Source organism: Ciona robusta, chromosome 4 (assembly GCF_009617815.1).
Source record: "Ciona robusta chromosome 4, ASM961781v2".
Lineage (NCBI taxonomy): Eukaryota > Metazoa > Chordata > Ascidiacea > Phlebobranchia > Cionidae > Ciona > Ciona robusta.
In genome coordinates this window covers 6,524,046-6,546,629 of record NC_143238.1, presented here as the reverse complement: position 1 = coordinate 6,546,629, position 22,584 = coordinate 6,524,046, and the positions used below count along the sequence as shown (strand labels likewise).

Below are 22,584 nucleotides of genomic sequence, written 5' to 3'. Positions count from 1 at the left end.
ATGAAATAATTTTAACATACGCTGTTGAAACTTGTCTTGCATGAAAAGTTTAAAAATTTGGTGTTGTGTAAACGGATCTAGAAAATCAAAGAGTGGCATGATTTTAGGGACTTTTAGAACCTTTGGCTTGGTAGACTGTACTGACAAAAACACATGACAGTTGATACATGGAATATAAATTTGCTTTCAAAATGTAGGCAGGATAGAATTGCAAGGCTATGGGATAAAATCCGGCTCATAATAACATAAGCCTTAGTAGCACTTAAGGAGGTTTATGGTCGAGAAAGGCTTGGATTTCTCTTTTGTGAAAAACATTCTGCTCAGTAAGTACATTTAAAACAATATTCATTAAAAGCAGCAACAAATTGTTGCAGAGGCGTGGTGGTTTGGTGGTTACTCTATTGAGACTGAGTGTCAAGTGAAAAAAAACAGACAAAAGAGTAGCTTTGGTTTATGTGTCAAACTGTACACTGTACAGATACGTCTGGTGCAGCGTTACGTTAGCTTGTGGAGACTTATTTGGTCATATGCGAATCGTTTTGAATATATAGTAGAGTGAGGGAAGATGGGACACCTTTCATACTATTTTTCGCTCCATTTGGTAGTAAACAAAAAACATTCAAAGAACTATTCCGTAGACCGTTGTTAATTGTTTAAAACACAGTATATTATATGTGCTAAAGGCCTATCTTCCCTCATCCAACTATATTGAATGAGTAAAACTAATAAATGAATGAACAATTCGCTTAAAAAAAATTCTTTAAATTTTCTTTGTTTATTACTAGTAGGCCATGATAAATGTAACTTGTTTATCTTCGCTTGGCGACGACAGTGGTTATATCAAGTATTATGAACGTTGCGTGTCTAACGGTTAGGAAATATGAACACAGTTATATGATTCTGTAAACATTCCTTGTCTACTACCAAATGGGGTAAACGATAAAAGGCGAATGAAAGCATGTACCATCTTACCCCAATCTACTGCAACATGATTAAGACACAATAATCTTAAATACGAAGTATAAGTTGGGTGTACGTAGACGTATTAAAGTAAATAGACATGAATGCGTGGCCGCCAAGGACTTAATTGATTATTAAAACCTAAGTATGCTCATTAATATTCTTTATGTAAGCACAACGTACAAGGGAAGATGGAACGGATAATATTGGGAAAGTTTACGGCATATTCGATTGGTTTATCGATAGCGGCCATAATAACGTAGGTTTGGAGGTTTGGGCCTCGCCACACGATCTTATTAGAAAGATAATCACTTATCTCCGTGTGCAATATTTTTCTGGGCAACCGCATAGCTTTGGATGACTGTATTGCTGAATTATTTAACGTTTCCTTACAAACACTAAGGATTAGCAAGCCAACAAACCATATTGTGACGTCATCGTGTTTAGGCTATATAAGGAGCAGCTCGGCCAAGAACACGACACTTTACTCGTGGCCACGTTGGCGAGCAGTTTAACAAAACAGCCAAGCGCGTTAACGTTATTGTTCAACATTAATCTATAGAAGCGTCGCAATTAATTTTTTGCTTACTGATTAATATGTTTTGCCTCCATCGATCAAACAGTTGCATGTAAATGGACGGCCACACACTGAAGTATGTATGGTGTCTAATGCATTAGCGTGTACTATATTGGGTAGAATAGCTCGAAAGCAGTTAGATTTTGGGCCAGGAAAGAATTCTAAAGGTCTAGCTTACGTTGGTGAGTTCCTACAACGTAGCACGTCATGGGACTTGAGATTTAGGCCAGAGTTGGCTTACTAATTGCAATTAATCACGTAGAAAACTGAAATAAGTCATTATGTTGCTGTGATTGCAAATATATATATATATATATATCATTGATGTTGTTTTGATTTTAGGTTGTAACGAATTTAAATTGTGAATATTGCTGAACCACACTGTAGTGATGATATTACCCCCTGGGAGAGCGCTGCTGGAAAAAGTCAATACTTCAATTTCATCCTCGGTTTCGAGTCTGAGAAGTATTATAAGAGATGCGGGCAAAGATTTTGAAAATAATGCAGCAACAACAAAAGACCCTTTGGCGGGGAACCCGGGACAGTTCGACCCATTGCCTCAAATACCATCGGATTTCCCATTTTTCCCCAAGCTCGACAACGCCAATACAGTTGGTAACTCAGCTGAACATATTACGGTCCCAACTGTTATGGTGGAAGAGACAATAGTATATTGTATGTTGTTTATCCTCCTGCTTTTCCTAATGGTTCACCTCGTACGTTGTGTGAGGACAACCCTTGACCCCTACAACACTGTAGCTCGAGCAGCTTGGTTTGAAACCCTGAACAAAGCGAAGGTCGAGTCGTTTCCTTAGCGGCATCAAGAAGAGCCACGGAAAGTAATTTCTTTATTTATTCCATCCGAGACAAGAGACGCAGAAGTAGATGGAATCAACTAAATACCGGTTAAACCGGTGCGGACAGGATTGTACCGGTTTTAACCGGATTGCAAGGACGCATATATATGCGAATGCAGATATATTGATTTGCGATTTCATGATTCTTGAATTTAAACCTACATTGAGGTACTTAACAGTGAAGTCACTGAAATATATTAGACTGCTTACAGTTGAGCGGTTTATTGGTTTTGCATTATGTGGGGAGAGCATTTGACCGATAAGTGTTACAATATTAACCGCTTCCCTGCGTAAAACATAATATAAACGAACAGACTGTTCGACCAATCGATTATAGTTGCCAATGTTTATATATAGTAGGCTGGGGGAACATGGGACACCTTTTCATTCTATTTCATCGTCCCATTTGGTAGAAAACAAAGAACATTCAAAGAATTATAAAACCGTACCCTCACGACTCCCATTGACCGTTGTTAATTGCTAAAATACGCATCAGAATATTTATTGGATGTTGAAGGTGTCCCATCTTACCCCACTATGGAATATTAGAATCTATGAAAATTAGTTTCTAAGTGTTGGATTATCTGTCAAAACAGTTTTAATCTAAGTTTCAAACTTTCACTTGTAATAAAAATTTAACGTCAAAGACCGTTGGTTAAAATAAAATATTCATGTTTTATTCAACTAACTTTACACTGCGTGAATTTGATGCAAGAGTCAAGTTTTTAACCCGACAGGTTACGAATTAAAGCTTAGGATGGAACAGGTGACATTTAAGCAGAGAAATTTAGAGATCAGGCGAAGACGAGACGACAATGGTTTTGTATCGATTAGAAGATTTCTTTTATTTCAGGTTCGAAGTTGATGTTTCTCCTTTGAGAATATTTCACAGATGACGCTCTAACACATTGGGTGGTAAAGTCGGTTGCTACATGCCTGGATTAGCTGATCGGTTGTTCGAAAGCAATCTCAAAAACCTCAGAGTAATGCTCCACGAAGTGGGTTTCAACGCCAGCTTTGATGTACTCAGCGAGGTCGTTGAAGTCCTTTGCGTTCTCCCGCGGGAATATGAGACAGCTAACCCCCGCCCGCTTCGCCTGCGGACGTCGAGGTGATGGATTAAAAAGCGGTTTTCGGAAATTGCATCAAGTGCAATTTATCGGTTGTTTTGCGCCCCAGCAACACCTCAATTCGATTGCAATCTGTCGCCGACGCAAAATACATTCCGGTGACGGCTCAGGGCAAGATTACGAACATTCTATTGACTCCAATCGATTCAACATACGGAGCAAACACAACCAATAGCGCTAGGAATTCGACTTACCGCCAGCGTTTTCTCCTTAATTCCACCAACAGGAAGTACCTTGCCTGTGAGCGACAGTTCGCCAGTCATCGCAATATCTTGTCTTATGGGTTGATTAAGGGCCAGGGAAAGTAGGGACGTGACCATTGTACAACCAGCACTTGGGCCGTCCTTGGGAGTGGCGCCCTGGGATATAGGGTATTAGGGACTTAATACAGTGGGGACTTATTATACCTTAGGGGCGATAAACTGTTGGGTTTTTAGTAATGAACCGGTAATTGGAAAATTAGATTTGGCAGAGGTTATCAAAGCAAGTGAGTCACACAGTACGTAAAACACATTATGATAACTTTGATATTGGGACATGGGGAATCACGTTTGTATCTCGGCAGCTGACGTTATAAGCGCTTATAGCGACATTACCATATTTAACACAACACTAATGGTATATTATATACGTGTATGACATAGAAAACAAATATAACTTCTGTTATCTGTTGGTAGTGCTGTTTGCGGTTGTTATGGTTCGTTTAAGCTGTAAGTGTGTACAGAATCGAGCCGATTAGGTGCAATATTAAAGATATAGTAGGGTGGGGGAAGATAGGACACCTTTGACACATAATAGCAAAATATCCTGATCGTGATTTAAACAATTAACAACAGTCTTTGGGAGTCGTAAGAATATGGTTTTATAATTATTTGATTGTTCTTTGTTTACTACCAAATTGGACGGGAAAATGGAATGAAAAGGTGTCCCATCTTTCCCCCACCCTACTATATAGATTGTCTTTTATACAGGCGACCCTATGATACACGTATAGTAGGTTGGGGTAAGAACGTAAAATGAGACATGTTCATTCTGTTTTAACGTCACATTTGGCAGAAACAAATATTTAGAGAGTTATATTACCGTATCCTCACGACTCGAAAAGATCGTTGTTAATTGGTAAAACACGACTAGAAAATATTGGATATTATGTGCTAAAGGTGTCCTGTTTTACTCATATACACTACTGTATATTTACAGAATTATATAACAGTATCCTCACGACCCTACGAGAACGTTGTTAATTGGTAAAACACGAATAAAGATGAGATAAAATGGGTAAACTGTATCCATCTTACCCCAAAGTCAGTGGCGCAGCCAAAAAAAATAAGGGGGGGGGTTATTCAAAATTATTATCATATTCATTATTATTTTTTTTTTTTCTTTAAAAGGTGGGGGTCGCGACCCCCTAACCCCCCCTGGCTGCGCCACTGCCCACATTACTATAAATATATTAGTAATCACGAAACATGGCAAACATACCTCTGGCACATGCAAATGCAGGTTAGCCCCATCGAAAAAATGGTTTTCCGGTTTCTTTCTTGCAAGAAAACTTCGCGCAAAAGTTGACGCGATCCTCGCAGATTCTTTCATGACGTCACCAAGTCTTCCAGTAAGTTCCACAGTAACGTCACCACCTTCTTTGACGTCACGCCTGCTACGTTCACAACACTCGATGTAAAGAGTCGAGCCGCCTGAAAATTAGCACGAAGTTAAAAAAAAATTAACAGTAAGATATGATAAGAAAATGTATGATTTGACTTTGGAAAACGTTAAATAGTTTGTGTGTATACAGTTTTAACCCGTTTCCCGCAATCTACTTTGAGATAAAAAAAGGCTAAAAATTTTTAAAAAATTTACATGAAATATATTAAATTTACATTAATGAAAAGATCGTTTTAACGTTCGGTCATTTTGTATCTTTTCCTACACTCTGGGTTCGCTAAGCAGCTGTTTTTGACCGCAATCGTTTACCTTTGCTTGTTTACGGATGTTCAATCGATAATACACATGGTACAGTGCCATGACATTCACGCAGCTGTTAAGATGTATAGGGTTTGGGATAAAGGATAACTGTGGCATTTAGGTTCGATTACTGGATCAAACACTGTTTGAATTTCTTTATTGAGTCTGTCTGGGCTTTAACAAGACATTGTTAGACAATGGCGCGGGTGATGTGTTTTCGAAACAGTGTAAACCAATTGAAACGGTTTTATATTATTCTTGAATGTTCTTTGTTTACAAAATGGGACGAGAAAATAGAATGAAAATGTGTCCCATTTCCCCCCACCCCTTGACGGTTTAATTACCATATTCTCACGACTCTCGTAGACCGTTGTTATTTGTTTAAAAGACGATCAGGATATGTGAATAGTATTTGCTACGGGTGTCCCATTCTACCCCACAGTACTTTATTAACGTTTATTTTATCGTGGTTTAAAAACCATAAACACCTCAGCGGCTTTGAAGTGAAATTTGCTGATTGTGCAAAATATTGTTTGTGATGATGAAGTTGTTTTGCGGAAATGAACCTTGGCCAAGACATGCGTGATTCAGTCACGAAATTGTGGGAAATTTGGCCGAGTAATTAGTCAACGTAGTGAATTAGCCAAGATAGAAGGCGCGAGAATCCTACATGAATTATTCAGAGGATTAATAGCTTAATCAAACCAACAAAACAGTAGTTTGATTTTGCATTAAACCCAATGTGGCTGCACGTACTATGGTATATAGTGCTGTGACCCACAGTTGTCTGCACGTAGTCTAATTTTGAAATTCGCTTAAGAAAAGCGATGTACAAGACTTGTTATAATTACAGTCTACATGGGTGCCGTGGCAATAATGAGGGCTTGCGCGCAGGTGTTGCAGCCTCGTATTCAGCACTCTGTGGTGTAAGATGGATACCGTCATCACATAATAGCACATAATATCCCATATTTCGTATTGGTCGTTTTAACTATTACGGACTCTCCTCTTAGTCATGAGGACATGGTTATATTTAACATAAACAAGCATGACTCCACACTACAGTCAAAACCCCATACAAACATAAATATGCGATAAATAATCATCAACTTTTGCACAACTTCACCCAAAATAAACTTACGTACCCATAGCCGTCCAAGCCAACCCCATGACGACACCTGGTGGCGTGACGTCATACATGCGGTTTGACGTAAACGGGGGTTTCCCCACGAAATCCTCTAGATTTGATTGGTTAACAACAACACGATCCTCGGATTGTTCGTTTACAAGTTTGAATGCAGCTTTACGATGGATCTGGTATATACAACGATACACATACAAGTATATTTGAATATGAGTGCTGCGTGGTTGGTTTTAATACGAAGAAGAGTCCGTGTATATATATAGTAGGGTGGGAGAAGATGGGACAACTTTTCATAATATTTTTTTCGACCCATTTAATAGTAAACAAAGAACATTCAAAGAATTATAAAACCGTATCCTCACGACTCCCATAGACCGTTGTTACTTGTTCAAAACACGATCAGGATATTTGGATACTGTGTGCTTAAGGTGTTCCGTCTTCCCCCACAGTACTATGTGGTCCATACGTTACTGTAATACCAGATTCAAATAAATCTTGTATTATTTTACCTTTTCTATTTGTTGTAGCAAGCCACGTACTCCACTTTCACGACAATAATTCTTAATAAGAAGGTCCAACGCTTCGTCCTCTACAAACGCTTTGTCCTCGTTGAGACCGCATTGCTCATGGGTTTGTGGGATCAGGTATTTCTAATAAAACATGAAACTTTGAAAATATACTCACTTTGATGTTTTTCGGGTTCTATTTTAATAAGAGACTGAAGATACCATTTAGGCGAAGTATATTTCTCTAATACAACTATTGGTTGGACTTGATTTTTGTTTGTTACGTTTTCGTATCACCAGATCGCTTAATCTGAATGTTTTCGCGATTTTTTACGTGTTGCCTATTGTGACAAAAAACTGTTCAGACGTGACGGATTTTGACTTTTTAACAATTATTTTTCAATTTTTTTTAAAATAATGTTTTGAGTTTTTTTTATTTATTAAAACCAATGTTTCTAAGCCAACTGTTACAAACATTGCACACCCGTACAGTCGCCTTGTTATCTATATACCAACCTTACCCGGGCAATCGCCGTTTTTTCCTCGGCGACGTAACCTGACACTTGAATCATTTCCATTCTATCTTTAAGTGGATCTGGTATTGTATCTAGTACATTGGCTGTGCATATGAAGAGAACCTGCGTTAATAAGTAGAAGGGTTATAATTGTAATTGGGGCGGCAGGGCCAAAAGAACTGTTAGGTAAATTGTCCGGCGTTGTTGGTTAGCGCGTCTGCTCGACGCTGCTATAAGCGCGGAGTGTTCTTAGGAAACCATACACAAAGTTACATATGTGGTAATTCACGGGCACGAGGTGTATAAAACAAAACACCCGTATTGTAACGACTGTCATTGCCCTTGCATGCGAGGTTAGTTACATACGTGGCCATTCAAGGGAACAATATGTATGAAACAGAAAAAACGTGTTTTAACAACTGCAATTGCCCTAGCATGCGAGGATAAATAAGTTACATACGTGGTAACTTGTAAGTGAGCACGAGATGTATGAAACAGAACACTCGTATTACCCTAACTAACCCTCACGACTGCCGTTCCTCTGGCATGTAAAGATAAACAAGCGTCATTCATTCATAATTTAAACAATAAAAGCAATGTCGAATTACAAGCAATGTTGAATTATGTGTTTATAAATTTGCATTCAATGCTCAAGGGACGACAAACATGGCTTTAAATATGGAATGACATAATTATAATAAGCTACGCTTGCATAATTGATACAGGTGGAGAATGTGGTCAACTGTTGTATTCAAATTTCCTATTTGCATTCAATCCAAATGTAAATGCAATGAAAACGGTGCAGCATTTTAAAACCAACCAAAGGCGCCAAAACTGCGGTGGTAAGGTTAAAAGGTCACACCTGGTAATTCAAAACGGCAATAACTAAACATTACAACGTATGAGGTCAATAAATATAAATTACTAAACATCAGGGTCAGATTCGCACAATTTATTACAGCTATTGTAAGTTATGCCTGCTTTTTTAACTGTGTTTTTACCTTCACCCACAAAGTAGCATATGGGCGGAGAAAGATGGGACATATTTTCATTCTATTTACTCGCCCCATTTGGTAGTAAACAATGAACATTCAATAAATTATAAAACGGCATCCCCACGACTCTCATAGATTGTTGTTAATTGTTTAAAACATGATCAGGATGTTTGGATGTTATGTGCTGAAGGTGTCCCATCTTCCCCCACCATACTATACATTCGTAAGCAGGCACGAGGTGTATTAAACAGAACATCTGTGTTATAACGACTGTCGTTTTCAGCCCACACAAGGATAAAACAAGCAACATTCATGCATTCCTTTGATAACTTTTTTGTATTATTTGCATACTAGTTAAGCTTGATTGCTGTGATGGAAGCGATAAAATAGAATAAAATGGTGATGTATTTTTATAAGTGTGAACGTTGGTATTTTTACCTTTGATAAGTCCACAGTAACATCCAGGTAATGATCCAGAAAGTTATGATTTTGTTCGGGGTCGAGAAGTTCCAACAAAGCAGATGAAGGATCACCTTGGTACCCTCTGCCTATCTTGTCTACCTGTGGTGGGAATGGGGTGGCTTGTTTATGGTATATGAATGTAACTTATTCATTTTTTTGACTCTATAATATATTAGTTATAAATATACCATATGAAATCTTGCATGAGGAGCAATGACAGTTGTTAAACGGCAATTGCTTTAACCCAGTGATCACTAATGGGTTGTCAAATTGTCAGGTATACATAAATACTTGGCGTGCAAGAGGTGTATGAAGTATAACACCTGTGTTATAACCACTGTGGTTGTCAAGCCACATGAGGAACAGCAAGTTACATTTATATATTACATAAAATTTAACTTCTATTATGTTATCCATCTCACCCCATGGGAAGCCAACATTTAGAGACTTACCTCATCTATTAACACAAGTGGATTCTCTGTCTTTGTCTTCTTTAAACACTGTATCATCTTTCCAGGCATTGCACCCACATATGTCCTCCTATGTCCCTTAATCTCCGCAACATCATGCATTCCTCCAACACTAAACCTGAAGTACTGAGGAAAGTGTTTGTATCAGATGAGGAGCAATGTTAAAGAAGGTTTATTCTATATTAGTGAGGAGCAAAGCACTCCATGGGTCCTAGGATTTAGGCCAGAGTTGGCCCATTTCCCCGACATTGTATATATGTGTGAGGTCCCGCAGCGTGGTACGTCATGGGTGCTAGGATTTAGTACAGGCTTGGCCCGTTACCCCATCAAATTCATTTTTATTTTTTCTCTGTGTTAGGATAAAGATAACAAAGCTGCAGTCAAGATTAGAAAATCAAGACTGAATAAACAACTTTATAGCACTTCACCCATTTACTTAAGTACATTTAGGAATATTAAAGTTTGTGGTAGATTAGTCAAAGACAGGAAACTTTGCAACATGAGCAACTTTGTAGAACCTCGACCTCATCCATTAGAGCAGAAACACAAACATTGGATTACCCCATCATCTCAACATCCACACAAACATCCACTAACCTCTCGATTAAGAGCACGAGCGATTGATCTCGCTATGCTGGTCTTCCCAACACCTGGAGGACCATGGAAGCAAAGGATCTTCCCATGAGTATGGGAGCGGAGGATGCTGACAGCTATGAACTCAAGAATACGGTTCTTAACGTCATCCATTCCAAAGTGATCGTTTTCGAGGATCTAGTTGAATCACTATTTACTTTACTATCTCTCTCTATATATGGTAGGGTGGGGGAAGACGGGACACAGCACTAAATATCCAAATATTCTGATGGTGTTTTAAACAATTAACAACGGTCTATGGGAGTCGTAAGGATCGGTTTTATATTTTTTTGGATTTTTTTTTGTTTACTACAAACTGGAACGAGAAAACCCTCCATAAAGAGCACGGTGGGGACCCTTACGCATGGCATATTATGGGTCCTTAGGTTAGAATAGGCCAATACCCCCAACACCTGTAGTGCTACCGTATGAACCTCATCATTTTTTTAAGCCTTGACATCTTGGCCAAGGTTAGATGCTTCCATCTTGTGTCAACATATGTTTGGCATAAAAACCCCCCTCACCACCTAAATAAACAAACCTCTTTTGCTTTCTTTATATCCACGTTATCCTCACTTGATTTTCCCCATGGTATGGAAGTTAACCAATCCAAGTAGTTTCGTGTTACACTGGAAATATAATATGTTTTATTTAGTATAGTAGGGTGGGGGGAAGATGGGACACGTTTTCGTTCTATTTTCTCTTTCCATTTGGTAGTAGGTAAAGAACATTTAAAGAATTATAAAACCAAATCTTCACGACTCCGAAAGACCGTTGTTAATTGTTTAAAACACAATCAGGATATTATGTGTGTCCCACTAGTGATCACTAGGTTGGAGCAATTGCCGTTAAGTGTCTTTGCCCAAAGACAAAAAGAAGCGACGAGCCTTGAACCCATTAGCTTTGGGTTAGGAACAGGCGCGCTAACCACTTTGCCGTGGCGCCAGAAATAATATAAAAAATACTCAACTACAACATACTTAAACTCAGATGAATGGTTGTCAAGGAAACCAAGTTTATTCAATTCTTCATCAATGACTTCTTGTATATGTTGTGGTACGGTCAGTTCTTTTAATCGAGATCGAAATTTCTCTTCGATCGCGTCTTTGTCATCTTTTTCCAAACCTGGGAAAGTAAAACTAGAGTTTAGGGCCAAATACAGATTTATGAATTTCAAAAAACTTATATAAGATGGAGATAGCAGAGCTCCACCCGGCGTGCATGACACAGTGGTTCAACTATTAGAAAACATATTTATATGGTAGCTTATAAGCATAAGCACTCAATAGGAAGCGGGCACGAGGTGTCTGAAACCGAATACCCTTGTTATAACAACTGTCTTTTTCCAGGCACGCGAGGATAAATAAGTTACATTCACTCATATCCTACCGAGTTCTTTCTTGATGATTTTTAGTTGTTCCTGCAACATATATTTCCTGTGTGTGGCTTTTACTTTATCCTCAACCTCTCGACCAAGTCTTTGCTGCAACTTACTTAGTTCGAGTTCCTTCTTAAGCAACGAAAGCGATTTGTATAACCTCTCTCTTACCTAGATGATGGGAACAAAAGTTTAGGAAACTTGTGTGCCTTATTTATGGTAGAAATTCATTTTATATATAATTTTGGGTTACCCACTAATAACCTTAAAGCGATTTCTATTCTATGTGGGTGAGGTTCTTGTCAAGGACCTGGGATTTAGGCCAGAATTGACCCGTTACCTAAACCATGACAGGTTGTTACTAATAAAAGGATCCTAAAAACTTGACTTGTTAAGTAGAAAAAATATGATTTAAAAACAAGAGACAGGTGATGAAAAGTGGGTGGGGAAAAGGAAAAGAATTAAAAAACAGGATATTTGAACATAAATAAATTTTGACAAAGATAGCAAATTAAGCTGCATCCCAGGTCTACGACAAGAACCTCCAATAAAGCAATTTACTTTGTCTGCTTGCCATACAAATTACCAAAACAAAACATAAGCAAGAAATTATAATTAATTACATTCATTTCCTCTAATACATCTTGTAGTTCATCTGTTGTGCCGCTGCTCAGTGCTGCTCCCATGTCACTTAAGTACACGGGGTTGTCCATTACTCGCTGCCCAGCCTAGAAAGATATTTAGTTAACATTTATCGACAAAAAAATTTGTTAATTAGAAAATATTTATATTTATATATTTTTCATCGTGTTTTTATTCGATGATAATTCTATATAAACAGCTGGTTATTTGAAATTCAGGTGATATTTATCGATAAAATAACTTTGTTAGTTGCGAAATATTTCTATTTTGTTGATTTTTTACCAAATGGTAAATATATGGAAAGCTGATAATTTGGAATTTGGATTGTGGTAAAACACACACATACATATTCACTATTCATACATTGAAAAAGATAAAAAATATGAGGCAACCATGGTATGGATTTAAGAAACGTGTTTTTCTTCACTATTAAACCCAGCAGTGTTAAACGCTTATACCAACAAAGAATGGAGGATTGTGTAGATAAAGATGCTCAAATGTGATCCAAAGGTACCACCAAAGTTTGAGGAGATGAAAAAAAACAACAAAAAACAGAAAAAAAACAAATTTTGAAAAACAAACTTGCAATTAATTTAAGATGTTTACCTGTATTATTTGAGCCACTGATTCTCTGTATAAAGGATTGAGAGAAATAATGTCCCGGATTGTTTTCACAACTTCAGCAGTTAGTGCCTTGATCTATAAATATAACTTATAATTTGAAAAAGAAAATTGAGATCAGCCAAAAAGTAGAACACAATCAGAAATAGTAATATTCTGTTTAACAAGGGTGATTTTATAGTAAACAGTAGGTAGTAGCAAATGAGTGTTACACTTTTTATCAAAAAAATCGCTTTTTCCTACACAACATATAATTTATGGTCTTTTTTTTAATTTTTACTTTCCCTACGGAAAATGTAATTTTAAGTCTTATTAGGAAACAAATCTTTCACAAAATGTAATTCAATTTTATCTTACATCCTCTGAGGTGGGAATCTCTGGGTTTGGAATATTTTCCACTTTTCCCATCAATATTCCCTTCGTGACTTGATTCTCCTCATTTGGCTTCACTTCATTTTTGTCTTCTTTCTTTGATCCTTCATCCTCCGGCTTCTGATCAATAAGGATGTCTTCTTCTATGCTCATGGCCTCACATAACTTGATCCTTGGAAAAATAAATATTATATATGATATAGTAGGGTGGGGAAAGACAGGACACCTTACAAACAAATAGAATGAAAAGGTGTCTCACCTTCCCCTGATATATAAACTAAAATATAAAATATTATAAAACCTATATATTGCAATAACGTAATCTTATATATAGTAGGATGGATGAAGATGGACACCTATATAGTTGGGTGGGAAAAGACGGACATTTTTGAAATTAAATTTTACTAAACCAACAAATTTTTATGTAAAGAGCTATTTACTATAAAATATATATCAGCAACAACAGCACAAAAGAAGTAATATTTTGTCTTAAAAACATGATTCAAATCAACCCTACCTCCTATGTCCCATTACTATCATTCTAACTTTGTCGCCCATATCGTGCATCTCATGGATCTGCACGAAGGTTCCCACGGAGTAAAGATCACGCTCCAGATCATCCACAACATCCACTTCATTATTGTCATCTTTTTTCACAAAGACACCAGCATATGGAAGAGAGAGAGAAATCTTTCTTCTTAGAACTTCCATTAATTTCGGATCTTTTATCTGGGGAAACAATAAGACATTTGTTCTTGGCAAAATTTGCTACAAGAGTGTCGAAAGTCTCACTGTCACTCAGTTCAAGAAGATGTTGCAGCACATAATTGTAATGATCCCCAAAACCCCACAGAGCTTAGGTTATATAGTTATAGAATAAAACATTAAAAACATATATACAAAAAAAACAATGGGGAGGAGTTTTAAGGGGACACAAACATACAACTTAAAGGGGACAACATATATACAGCTTTGGAATTTTAAAGGGGACAACAAAATGGTTTGAGAAGTAATGAGAGATTAACCAGTGTATTGGATTTTTTGATGCCATTCGAAATTTAATGAAATAATCAGAAAACTTGTATTTTAATTTATATATATATGTCATTGTCAAATTTGGATTTTAGGCAAAGAAAATAAACATAAAGAATCTATTATAACGTTGGTTGAAGACAATTCTCACCTCAATCATTTTAATAAACTTCGGAAACACAGGGTTCCTGTTCACAGCAATAATTGGAACATTTGGAAAATTGTCAGGAACGGTTAACGCACTTAAAGCTACTGAGTTAGAGTTCCCCAACCCTGAGTAAATTACTTCTGGACGTTTATTTTCCTCTTGCTCAACTGCTGGAGTAATAAAGCATAGTTAGATGAAAACAGGACTAATATACATAAACCAGCAAAAAAAATTTGCTAAAAAGTTCAAAGAATTTAAGAAACAATCGAAACAGTGTAATAAAATTTCAACTTACAGTAGAAAGAAACTTACCTTTTTATACCAGAATAACAATAAACACAAATGGTTAACTAGAGATAAAAAACAAAAAACTTCCTTGCGTGGCAGGGGAACAACATGATTGTTTTTCTGTGTGGTTGACAATACTTTACATAACACAAACATAAATACCTTCTTGTTCATTATTCTCATTGGTAACAGGCTTATCATCATCGTCTTCTTTACCATCATCTTCATTACCCCCACTTGAAGAAGAGGAAAAATTCGCAAAACTTCTCGTCAGATTTAAATTCCAATTTGACTTTGAAGGATTAGAAAGCAAGGAATTGGTAAATGAATTACCAAGCACTTTATGTTTGAGTCTAGTTTGTAATAAATACGTTTTGTGTAAGTGGCCAATATCATGTTTTCCATTCATAGTTGATTGTTGCAAGTTGGAATAAATATGAAGTGTCCTTGTATGGTTACGTAACAAGCCATTAAGACATTGTTTACTGTGCGTGACAGTTCTTGCAAAATTCATATTACTTCGCAGTATTTGGAATTGTTTATTTGAACCTAAGTGACAACGGAGAGCCATAGTTCTCATACCAGCATCAACTATGCTGCATTTTATTCGATTGCCAGAAATTAATTAAAGTGCTTCTGTAAGAACAGGTAATTCTGAATATTAATACTGATGTCTGGTGCATAGAAGTTTAGAATTAAATAACAATAACAAACATCATATTAACATTAATTAGAAATATATTTAAATAAATTAATGGGAATCCATGTTTGAAACTTGGTAAAAACGACAAATTTTAAACACGTATAAAACAGCACAAGAATTTTGTGTATAATATTCAAGCGAAGATTATGTTTTTTTTCTACCATAAACCACATATCCATATATTTATTTAAGGGGGTTTATATATTAAATTCTTTTGAATCGTTTTTATTCTGTATGGTTGAGGTCCTTTAAGAACCAGATTTGGTCCAAAACATAAATTAATAAAATAGTAGGCTTGTAGTATTTGTCTGTGCAAACTATTATCACTTGCAGTTTATAAAATAGAATATAGTTATTTGATATCTATGATTACACTGTTTGGTTATTCACAATTTGCTGTAAAAGTTTCATTCGATCTTTAGGAAGGGTTAGAAAATATAGTGTTTGAAGTTCGCTATATTTCTCTTTCACTTGAATTACATCTCTATAAGTTGAGTCTTTCCAATTCCCATTAAATTTCTCCAATAGATCAATTCTTTCAGTTCTTGTCTTTACACAATCTGTTGGCTCTAGTTTTGTGAGGTTAGCATCTTCTAACTCAGTGAACACAAGAACTGCTCTTATTGCAAACCAACCACCATATTTGGGATGAACGCAAACGCCGTAAATTTTTCTTTTTTCCCCCCAAGGGTCAATAGAACCTAATGTACCCTCTTTAGCATTGCAACTATCCCTGCAGTGTCCTTTATTTTGATTACGGTCACCTGCAGCATCACAATGAGATGATGGTTCTAACTTGTTTAATTCAACTGAAGGTTCTAATACATGCTCCCTCTGATAGTAAAACGCAGCACCTGCCACGTGAGCTGCAGTTTGCACCAACACTTTAGGTCTCCGGTTTGGTAATATTTCATAATCATACATAATGTTAATACCACCAATGTTCAAGCCCGAAACAGTCTCGTTTAAATGGAACGCAATGCATTCATCGATTGGATCCTTCGTCTGCTTTTGCGCCAATAAATTTTCCACGTTGGGCAGAAATGCGCTTTCGAAAAACGCCGGGACAGTTAGAACTACGGCACATATAACGTTATCTGCATATGGGAGTTTAAAACACGGACGAACTGTTTCGTTGTACCATGAAACTTTGAATAAATAGACTTCCATTCCAAGAGGGTTTAACTTGTCGTTTAGATGTTTTAGCAAAGTACGCGAGGTGTCCATAGCCAAATATGTCTTCCTTTCACTGAATATTCAATAATATTTCGCTACCTTCACTTCAGCTTTATTAAAAATTTGCAGTTTGGAAACCTAAATGACGCAACAACAACATCAAAATTGAAATCTCGTGGAAAACGAAAACAACAAAAAATCAACACATGACAAATATAAGAACGGATGACACGAAAGTCGTTTACGAATACCGTAAGCACTCCCTAATTATTTATTAAAAACACAATTCTAATATAAACGCAATTAATGGCAACATACAATGTACATTTAAAATGAAACATATTAAATAAATTTGAGCACAAAAATTAGATACGGTTAAGATAATGGGGCAACTCCAACCAAGATTAAAGATCCAATGGAGCGCCATCCACACGACTCCACCCACATAAAATAGAATGAAAATCATTAAGCTTTGTTCCAACTCGATAACAAATCTTTGTGTCGATTAAAATTTTCAGTATGACGATTATGGTGAACTATGTCCCATCGTTTCATCCATGGCCCCGTAATTTCAGGGTTGAAGGCGGAATCGTCTTCTTCCTGTAGTTAAAACCGATGATATTAATACACTATAGTATAGGATAGAGCTACACAGACACATAACTGCACATGCACGTTAGGCGATCGCCTCGTTTGCTAGCAAATAACATTCAAATATCGTGTTTTCAATTAACAACGGTCTATGGGAATCTTGAGGATACGGTTTAATAATTCTTTGAATGGTCTATGTTTACTACTAAATGGTACGAGAAAATAGATTAAAAATATGTCCCACCTTCTCCTACAATATTGTATAACATAAGACATGTGTTTTTGTGAAACCAATATATAACACAAACGGTAACATATGACACAAACACTAACTTACCACTTTCTTCATCAGCAATTCACTTCTGTTGGTTTCCGTAAGTTCCTCCCAATCGATGACGTAATTTGGGTCGTCCTTTTTTCTCATGAGGACGTTTTTCTTGAGACCGTAGAACCCGTTATGTATGTCCGGTCGCTGCCACCTCAAGTCTAAACTCCAACGGATGATGTCGGAATAGTTTTCCAAGCTAGAGAAATAAATAAAGTAAAATAAAAAGTTATTTATTTTCATTTTTATAGTTGGTTTGGGTTAAAATGATTCATGTTTTTATTCCATTTATTGTTTTATTTGGTAGAAAGTTTTTTATAGAATCGTATATACGACTCTAAAAATGTGCTGTTGGCTGTAAAACCACGTTTGGGAAACATGGGATACTATGTGCTAACGGTATCCATCTTACACGCAGTATACGTTGTCATAATTAATGTTAACTTGTATGTTGCAAAACATAAAAATAATTTTCACCAACCTTTGGTGGGGTATAGCGTTATTAAGAAACAACACGCCCCCATAGGGAACTTCACACGTTACTATATCCTTAACATCAACTCCCAACTGAGCCAAATCCTTCTCTTGCATTTCAACGTACCAGGTTCCACCAGCACAACAAGTATGAGGTAATGTTATACCAGCTCGGTGTCCCCCAGTCGCAAGCTGCATGATTACAAAACTGAATGATCAATAAATGAATGAATGAATGAATGAATGAATGAATGAATGAATGAATGAATGAATGGATGGATGGATGGATGGATGGATGGATGGATGGATGGATGGATGGATGGATGGATGGATGGATGGATGGATGGATGGATGGATGGATGGATGGATGGATGGATGGATGAATGAATGGATGAATGGATGAATGGATGAATGGATGAATGGATGAATGAATGAATGAATGAATGAATGAATGAATGAATGAATGAATGAATGAATGAATGAATGAATGAATGAATGAATGAATGAATGAATGAATGAATGAATGAATGAATGAATGAATGAATGAATGTAACTTGTATAGATGTCTTCGCGACCTCACATATAGCAGGGCAACGACAGCCATTATAACAAGGGTGTTCTGTTTCGTACACCTCGTGCCAGCTTACAAATACCATGTATATCTAACTTTAATGGTGATTATAATTATATTTTTGCGAAAAAAATACGCTTTAGGAATATAGGACGAGTTAAAGCAAAGTCTTTACATAAACGTATGTATTTTCTAACCTGCATACAACCGTTGACCTTATTCGCATCAACGAGTGGGATCCATGCCGTGAACTGATGTACTTCCAAATTACGAGGTTCCATGTATGCGTTGTCTGTGAGTCAATTTCACTCGTTATGTATATAAAGTATAGGGTGGGGAAAGATGGGTCAGCCTATCATTTTATTCTTTTGTCCCATTTGGTAGTACACAAAGAACATTTAAAGAATTATAAAATCGTATCCTTACGACTCCCATATACTGTTGTTAATTGTTTAAAACACGATCAGAATATTTGGATATTTGTACAAAATTTGTCCTATCTCTCCCCATAGTACTATATGTATAGTAGGGTGGGAAAATGGTACAATTTTATATTCTATTTTCTCGTTCCATTTGGTAGCAAACATAGAAAACCCAAAGATTTATAAAATCGTATCCTCATGACTCCCATAGACCGTTGTTAATTGTTTAAATTTCGATCGGGATATTTGGATATTATTTGATGAAAGTGTCCCGTCTTCCCCTCCCTACTACTAGAGGTAAACATAGTTGACATATACCCTTTTTGCATGGTCACTTTTATGCGCGTAAGTACTCGCATATTTATTCGCAAAAACAAAGTTAACGCACATAACGTCATAAGCGTTTGCGAGTAAATATGCGAGTACTTACGCGCATAAAAGTGACCATGCAAAAAGGGTAATAGTGGGCACATACACTGTTAATATTAACAGTCAAGCAAGCATTGTTTGATAATAAATAAAGACACTGCGTTATCGCATGTTATAACTTATTAACTTTGTGAAAACACAGCCATGGCAGGTGCAACAAAATATTCACTAAGCTTGACAATATTATTATTATGTGTGTGCTTGGTCAAGGTTCTTAACGGACGCTTCTTCCAATCTAATTTGTTAGCTTTAAAGAAACCACGTCCACAAAACCATCACCCACATAGTTATTATGCGAACTTGTAAGCGGGCACAATGTGTATGAATATCTGTCTTATATAACTACTGCTGTAGTTGCCTCGTTAAGCGAGGACAAATAAGTTACATCCATTCACTCACATTCATACCACTAACCTTGGTGCCACGGGACAGTTGCTTGTTCGTTATGCGGTGTCTGCATATAAACAACCAATATAGCTCAGACTACAACTTTTATTAGTCAATATGTCTTATAAATATCTTTCGCTAAAATAACCTTATTCGATCCCAAACCACACCAGAAATCTAAACGTAAAGCAAATGATCGGCCACTAAGTAACATACATGGTTGCTCGTAAGCGGGCACGGGGTGTATGAAACAAAACATCCGTGTTATAAGTTATAACGACTATTATTACCCCGCCACGTAAGGATAAATTAGTTACATTCATTCATTCCTTCTTTTATTCATACATGGGTTAACCCGTAAGCTGGCACAAGGTGTATGAAACAAAACAACCGTGTTATAACGACTATTATTACCCCGCCACGTAAGGATAAAATAGTTACATTCATTCATTCATTCTTTCATTCACACATGGTTATACTCGTAAGCTGGCACGAGGTGTATGAAACTAACATCGTGTTATAAGCAAGTTTGACATTCATTATTAGAAGTAACCACCTTCGTCCTTAGGTTCCATACAGGATGACCAGCCACATCAGGGCCTATGATCTGCTCTACAACGTTCAGTAGTTTGTCGTCGCTCCATAGAGCTTTAAATTCATCGTGTAAGACGCCACGTTTGTGCATTAGAACCCCAGCTCCTTTAAATTGCTTTTCGATGTGAGTTAGCCGGGTGAAAAAGTCTTTATCCGAGTGTTTGTCTGCCAAAATGCATAAACGTTATAAGCCAAGCTAAGGGGTGGGAGAAGAAAAATTAAATATATCCAAGAATGTTTTTTTTTTAATTTAAATTATTCCGGCAGCAAATTTACAGCAACTAGTATAACGTTTATGGTGTTCAGTCTCGCATTGCGGATGAAATGTAGGTGTCAATATTGCTTTTGGTCATCGGTATTTGTATACGCGTATGATTAACGACCTATTTGCCCAGTTACGTTTTACAAGAGCTCGTGTTAGAATCTCATACACAACAATACAAGTAACAAATTTAATGGACCTTTAATTTTTCCATTATCGTAAAGATCGTTCACTAAATCATCCACGATTTCATCCACGGCTTTGCGTACGACGTTTAAACGTTCTGGTTTGAAGAAATCTTTGACTACGAGAAAACCCTGCAAGGTGAATTAGTGTAAATAAATTTTAACTTGATTGAACTCGTATAGAGTAGGGTGGGGAAGATGGAACACCTTTTTATTCTATTTTCTCGTCCCATTTGATAGTAAACAAAGAACATTTAAAGTATTATAAAACCGTATCCTCACGACTGTCATCGAACGTTTTAATTGTTTAAAACGCAACGAGGATATTGGGATATTATGTTGTAAAAGCGTCCCATCTTAACGGTATCCATCCTACCCCACAATACTATAATGTGCCGATGGTATTTCTGCGATCAAATGGCTTGGTTTTGAAAACAGTGGTAAACAGTAATAGCGTATACAAGTGTCGTACTTCTACCATAGATATCTATATGCTTCTATACCTTATCAAAGTACTCGTCAACTTGTTCAGTAGTCAGTTGACCAAACTTCTTTTCAGTTGGTTGAACAGGTTTGGTCGTGTATACTTCTGGTTGTGGGTCAATTTCTCGCCTTAAATATGCAAACTGGTCTTCTGAAATTTGGTCTTCGTTTTTACTTTTCTTAACTTTTTGGTCTGACTTTGAAATGGTCTTCCTTTTACTCATTTTGCTGCGAGAATATGCGCACACACTCACAGCAGTATGCAAGCGAGAAAAGCAACTCGCTTGTAGCTTTGCGCTTTAGTGTATGTGTGTATTTAGGTAGCGTGCGGTTTCTCGGTTCATTGCGTAATTCAGTCTCATTTATGAAAATGTTTTATCCGCGTTTTACATATTACCAAACAAAAATGTTCAATCCGTAACAAGGAGTTTTTTTTATATTTAACTGACAATCGATTGATGGGCACGATAAGGAAATATTAGATACTATGTGTTAGCGGCATCAATCTTACCCACAGTACCATTTATATATAAACTTTGCGGCAAATATAAACTTAATAAAATAAAGCTCAAACCGACATTATTTGTTTTTTTACTAAGTTGAAATACGGAGCTTACTGCTTCTCTAAGCTAAGATGATTAATGAATCTTAAAACACATGTCTGCTGCTATTATGTCGACAAGTCCTGCAAAAAAAAACAAAGCTTACAAATGATAAAAATAACCATCCGCTAGAGGGCAGTAAAGAAACGTAAACTTAGTCACATGCCTGAGAGCATTAAAAGGAAAAAAGAGAATGAAGTGAAAGACGAGAGGAAAAGAGAAAGAGCAGGAAATTCTTACTAACGGAAAAGGGGTGTTTCCCCTAACACGTGGCGCACACACACTCATTCATTAAATCAGCTTCTTAATTAAACTCCGTCAGATGTAAACTATGATAACACTTCTCCATGGAGCCAGTGCGCCTTGGGTTGTTGTTTTAATTCAAAGGAAAGTGAAAACACACGGAAGCTCATAGCGGTGGTTGAGAACGTCACGCATATTTAAGCCAATCACAGTGCGCATCCTGGACACGCCCCCTCGTACGCCTCACGGGGTTATTAAATGTCACGCGAAAATAATAGACTCTCAGCGCATGGAAAAGTACCAGGTCGTATATCATTCCATGTTGTAAACATTTAAACGCTTCACTGGCTTTGAAGGTGACCTTGGCTACTTTAGCGAAAGATTTCTAGGTTACACTGATTTGCTTTAAGCAGCGTTGCAACCAGTGTTGTATTAACCGTTT

The 22,584-nt window shown here is 36.8% G+C and overlaps 3 protein-coding genes across 4 annotated transcripts; all 3 read right to left on the bottom strand.

Moving 5' to 3' along the window:
- Nucleotides 1-3,049: 3,049 nt before the first annotated feature.
- On the bottom strand, nt 3,050-15,485 carry LOC149737155 (lon protease homolog, mitochondrial-like). 2 transcript variants are annotated; one of them, XM_089877226.1, is made up of 18 exons: nt 14,858-15,485; nt 14,411-14,577; nt 13,745-13,956; nt 13,213-13,399; nt 12,841-12,933; nt 12,216-12,320; nt 11,604-11,763; nt 11,195-11,339; nt 10,756-10,843; nt 10,179-10,352; nt 9,564-9,707; nt 9,088-9,210; nt 7,661-7,777; nt 7,143-7,283; nt 6,635-6,803; nt 5,007-5,218; nt 3,719-3,883; nt 3,050-3,491 (listed from the first exon to the last, which is right to left on the bottom strand). In XM_089877226.1, exons 1-18 carry the CDS (start codon nt 15,273-15,275, stop codon nt 3,336-3,338), a joined length of 2,976 nt encoding a protein of 991 aa, XP_089733352.1. In that variant the 5' UTR covers nt 15,276-15,485; the 3' UTR covers nt 3,050-3,335. The 2 variants fall into 2 exon arrangements, with proteins under 2 accessions (XP_089733352.1, XP_089733353.1); XM_089877227.1 differs by having other exon boundaries at nt 14,411-14,574.
- LOC149737154 (cyanocobalamin reductase / alkylcobalamin dealkylase-like) lies at nt 15,269-16,769 on the bottom strand. The gene has a single exon (XM_089877238.1). It carries the CDS (start codon nt 16,623-16,625, stop codon nt 15,768-15,770), a length of 858 nt encoding a protein of 285 aa, XP_089733364.1. The 5' UTR covers nt 16,626-16,769; the 3' UTR covers nt 15,269-15,767.
- LOC149737153 (uncharacterized) lies at nt 16,671-22,489 on the bottom strand. The gene is made up of 8 exons (XM_089877236.1): nt 21,318-22,489; nt 20,829-20,946; nt 20,330-20,532; nt 19,801-19,840; nt 18,733-18,827; nt 17,972-18,156; nt 17,503-17,689; nt 16,671-17,174 (listed from the first exon to the last, which is right to left on the bottom strand). Exons 1-8 carry the CDS (start codon nt 21,519-21,521, stop codon nt 17,040-17,042), a joined length of 1,167 nt encoding a protein of 388 aa, XP_089733362.1. The 5' UTR covers nt 21,522-22,489; the 3' UTR covers nt 16,671-17,039.
- Nucleotides 22,490-22,584: the final 95 nt, after the last annotated feature.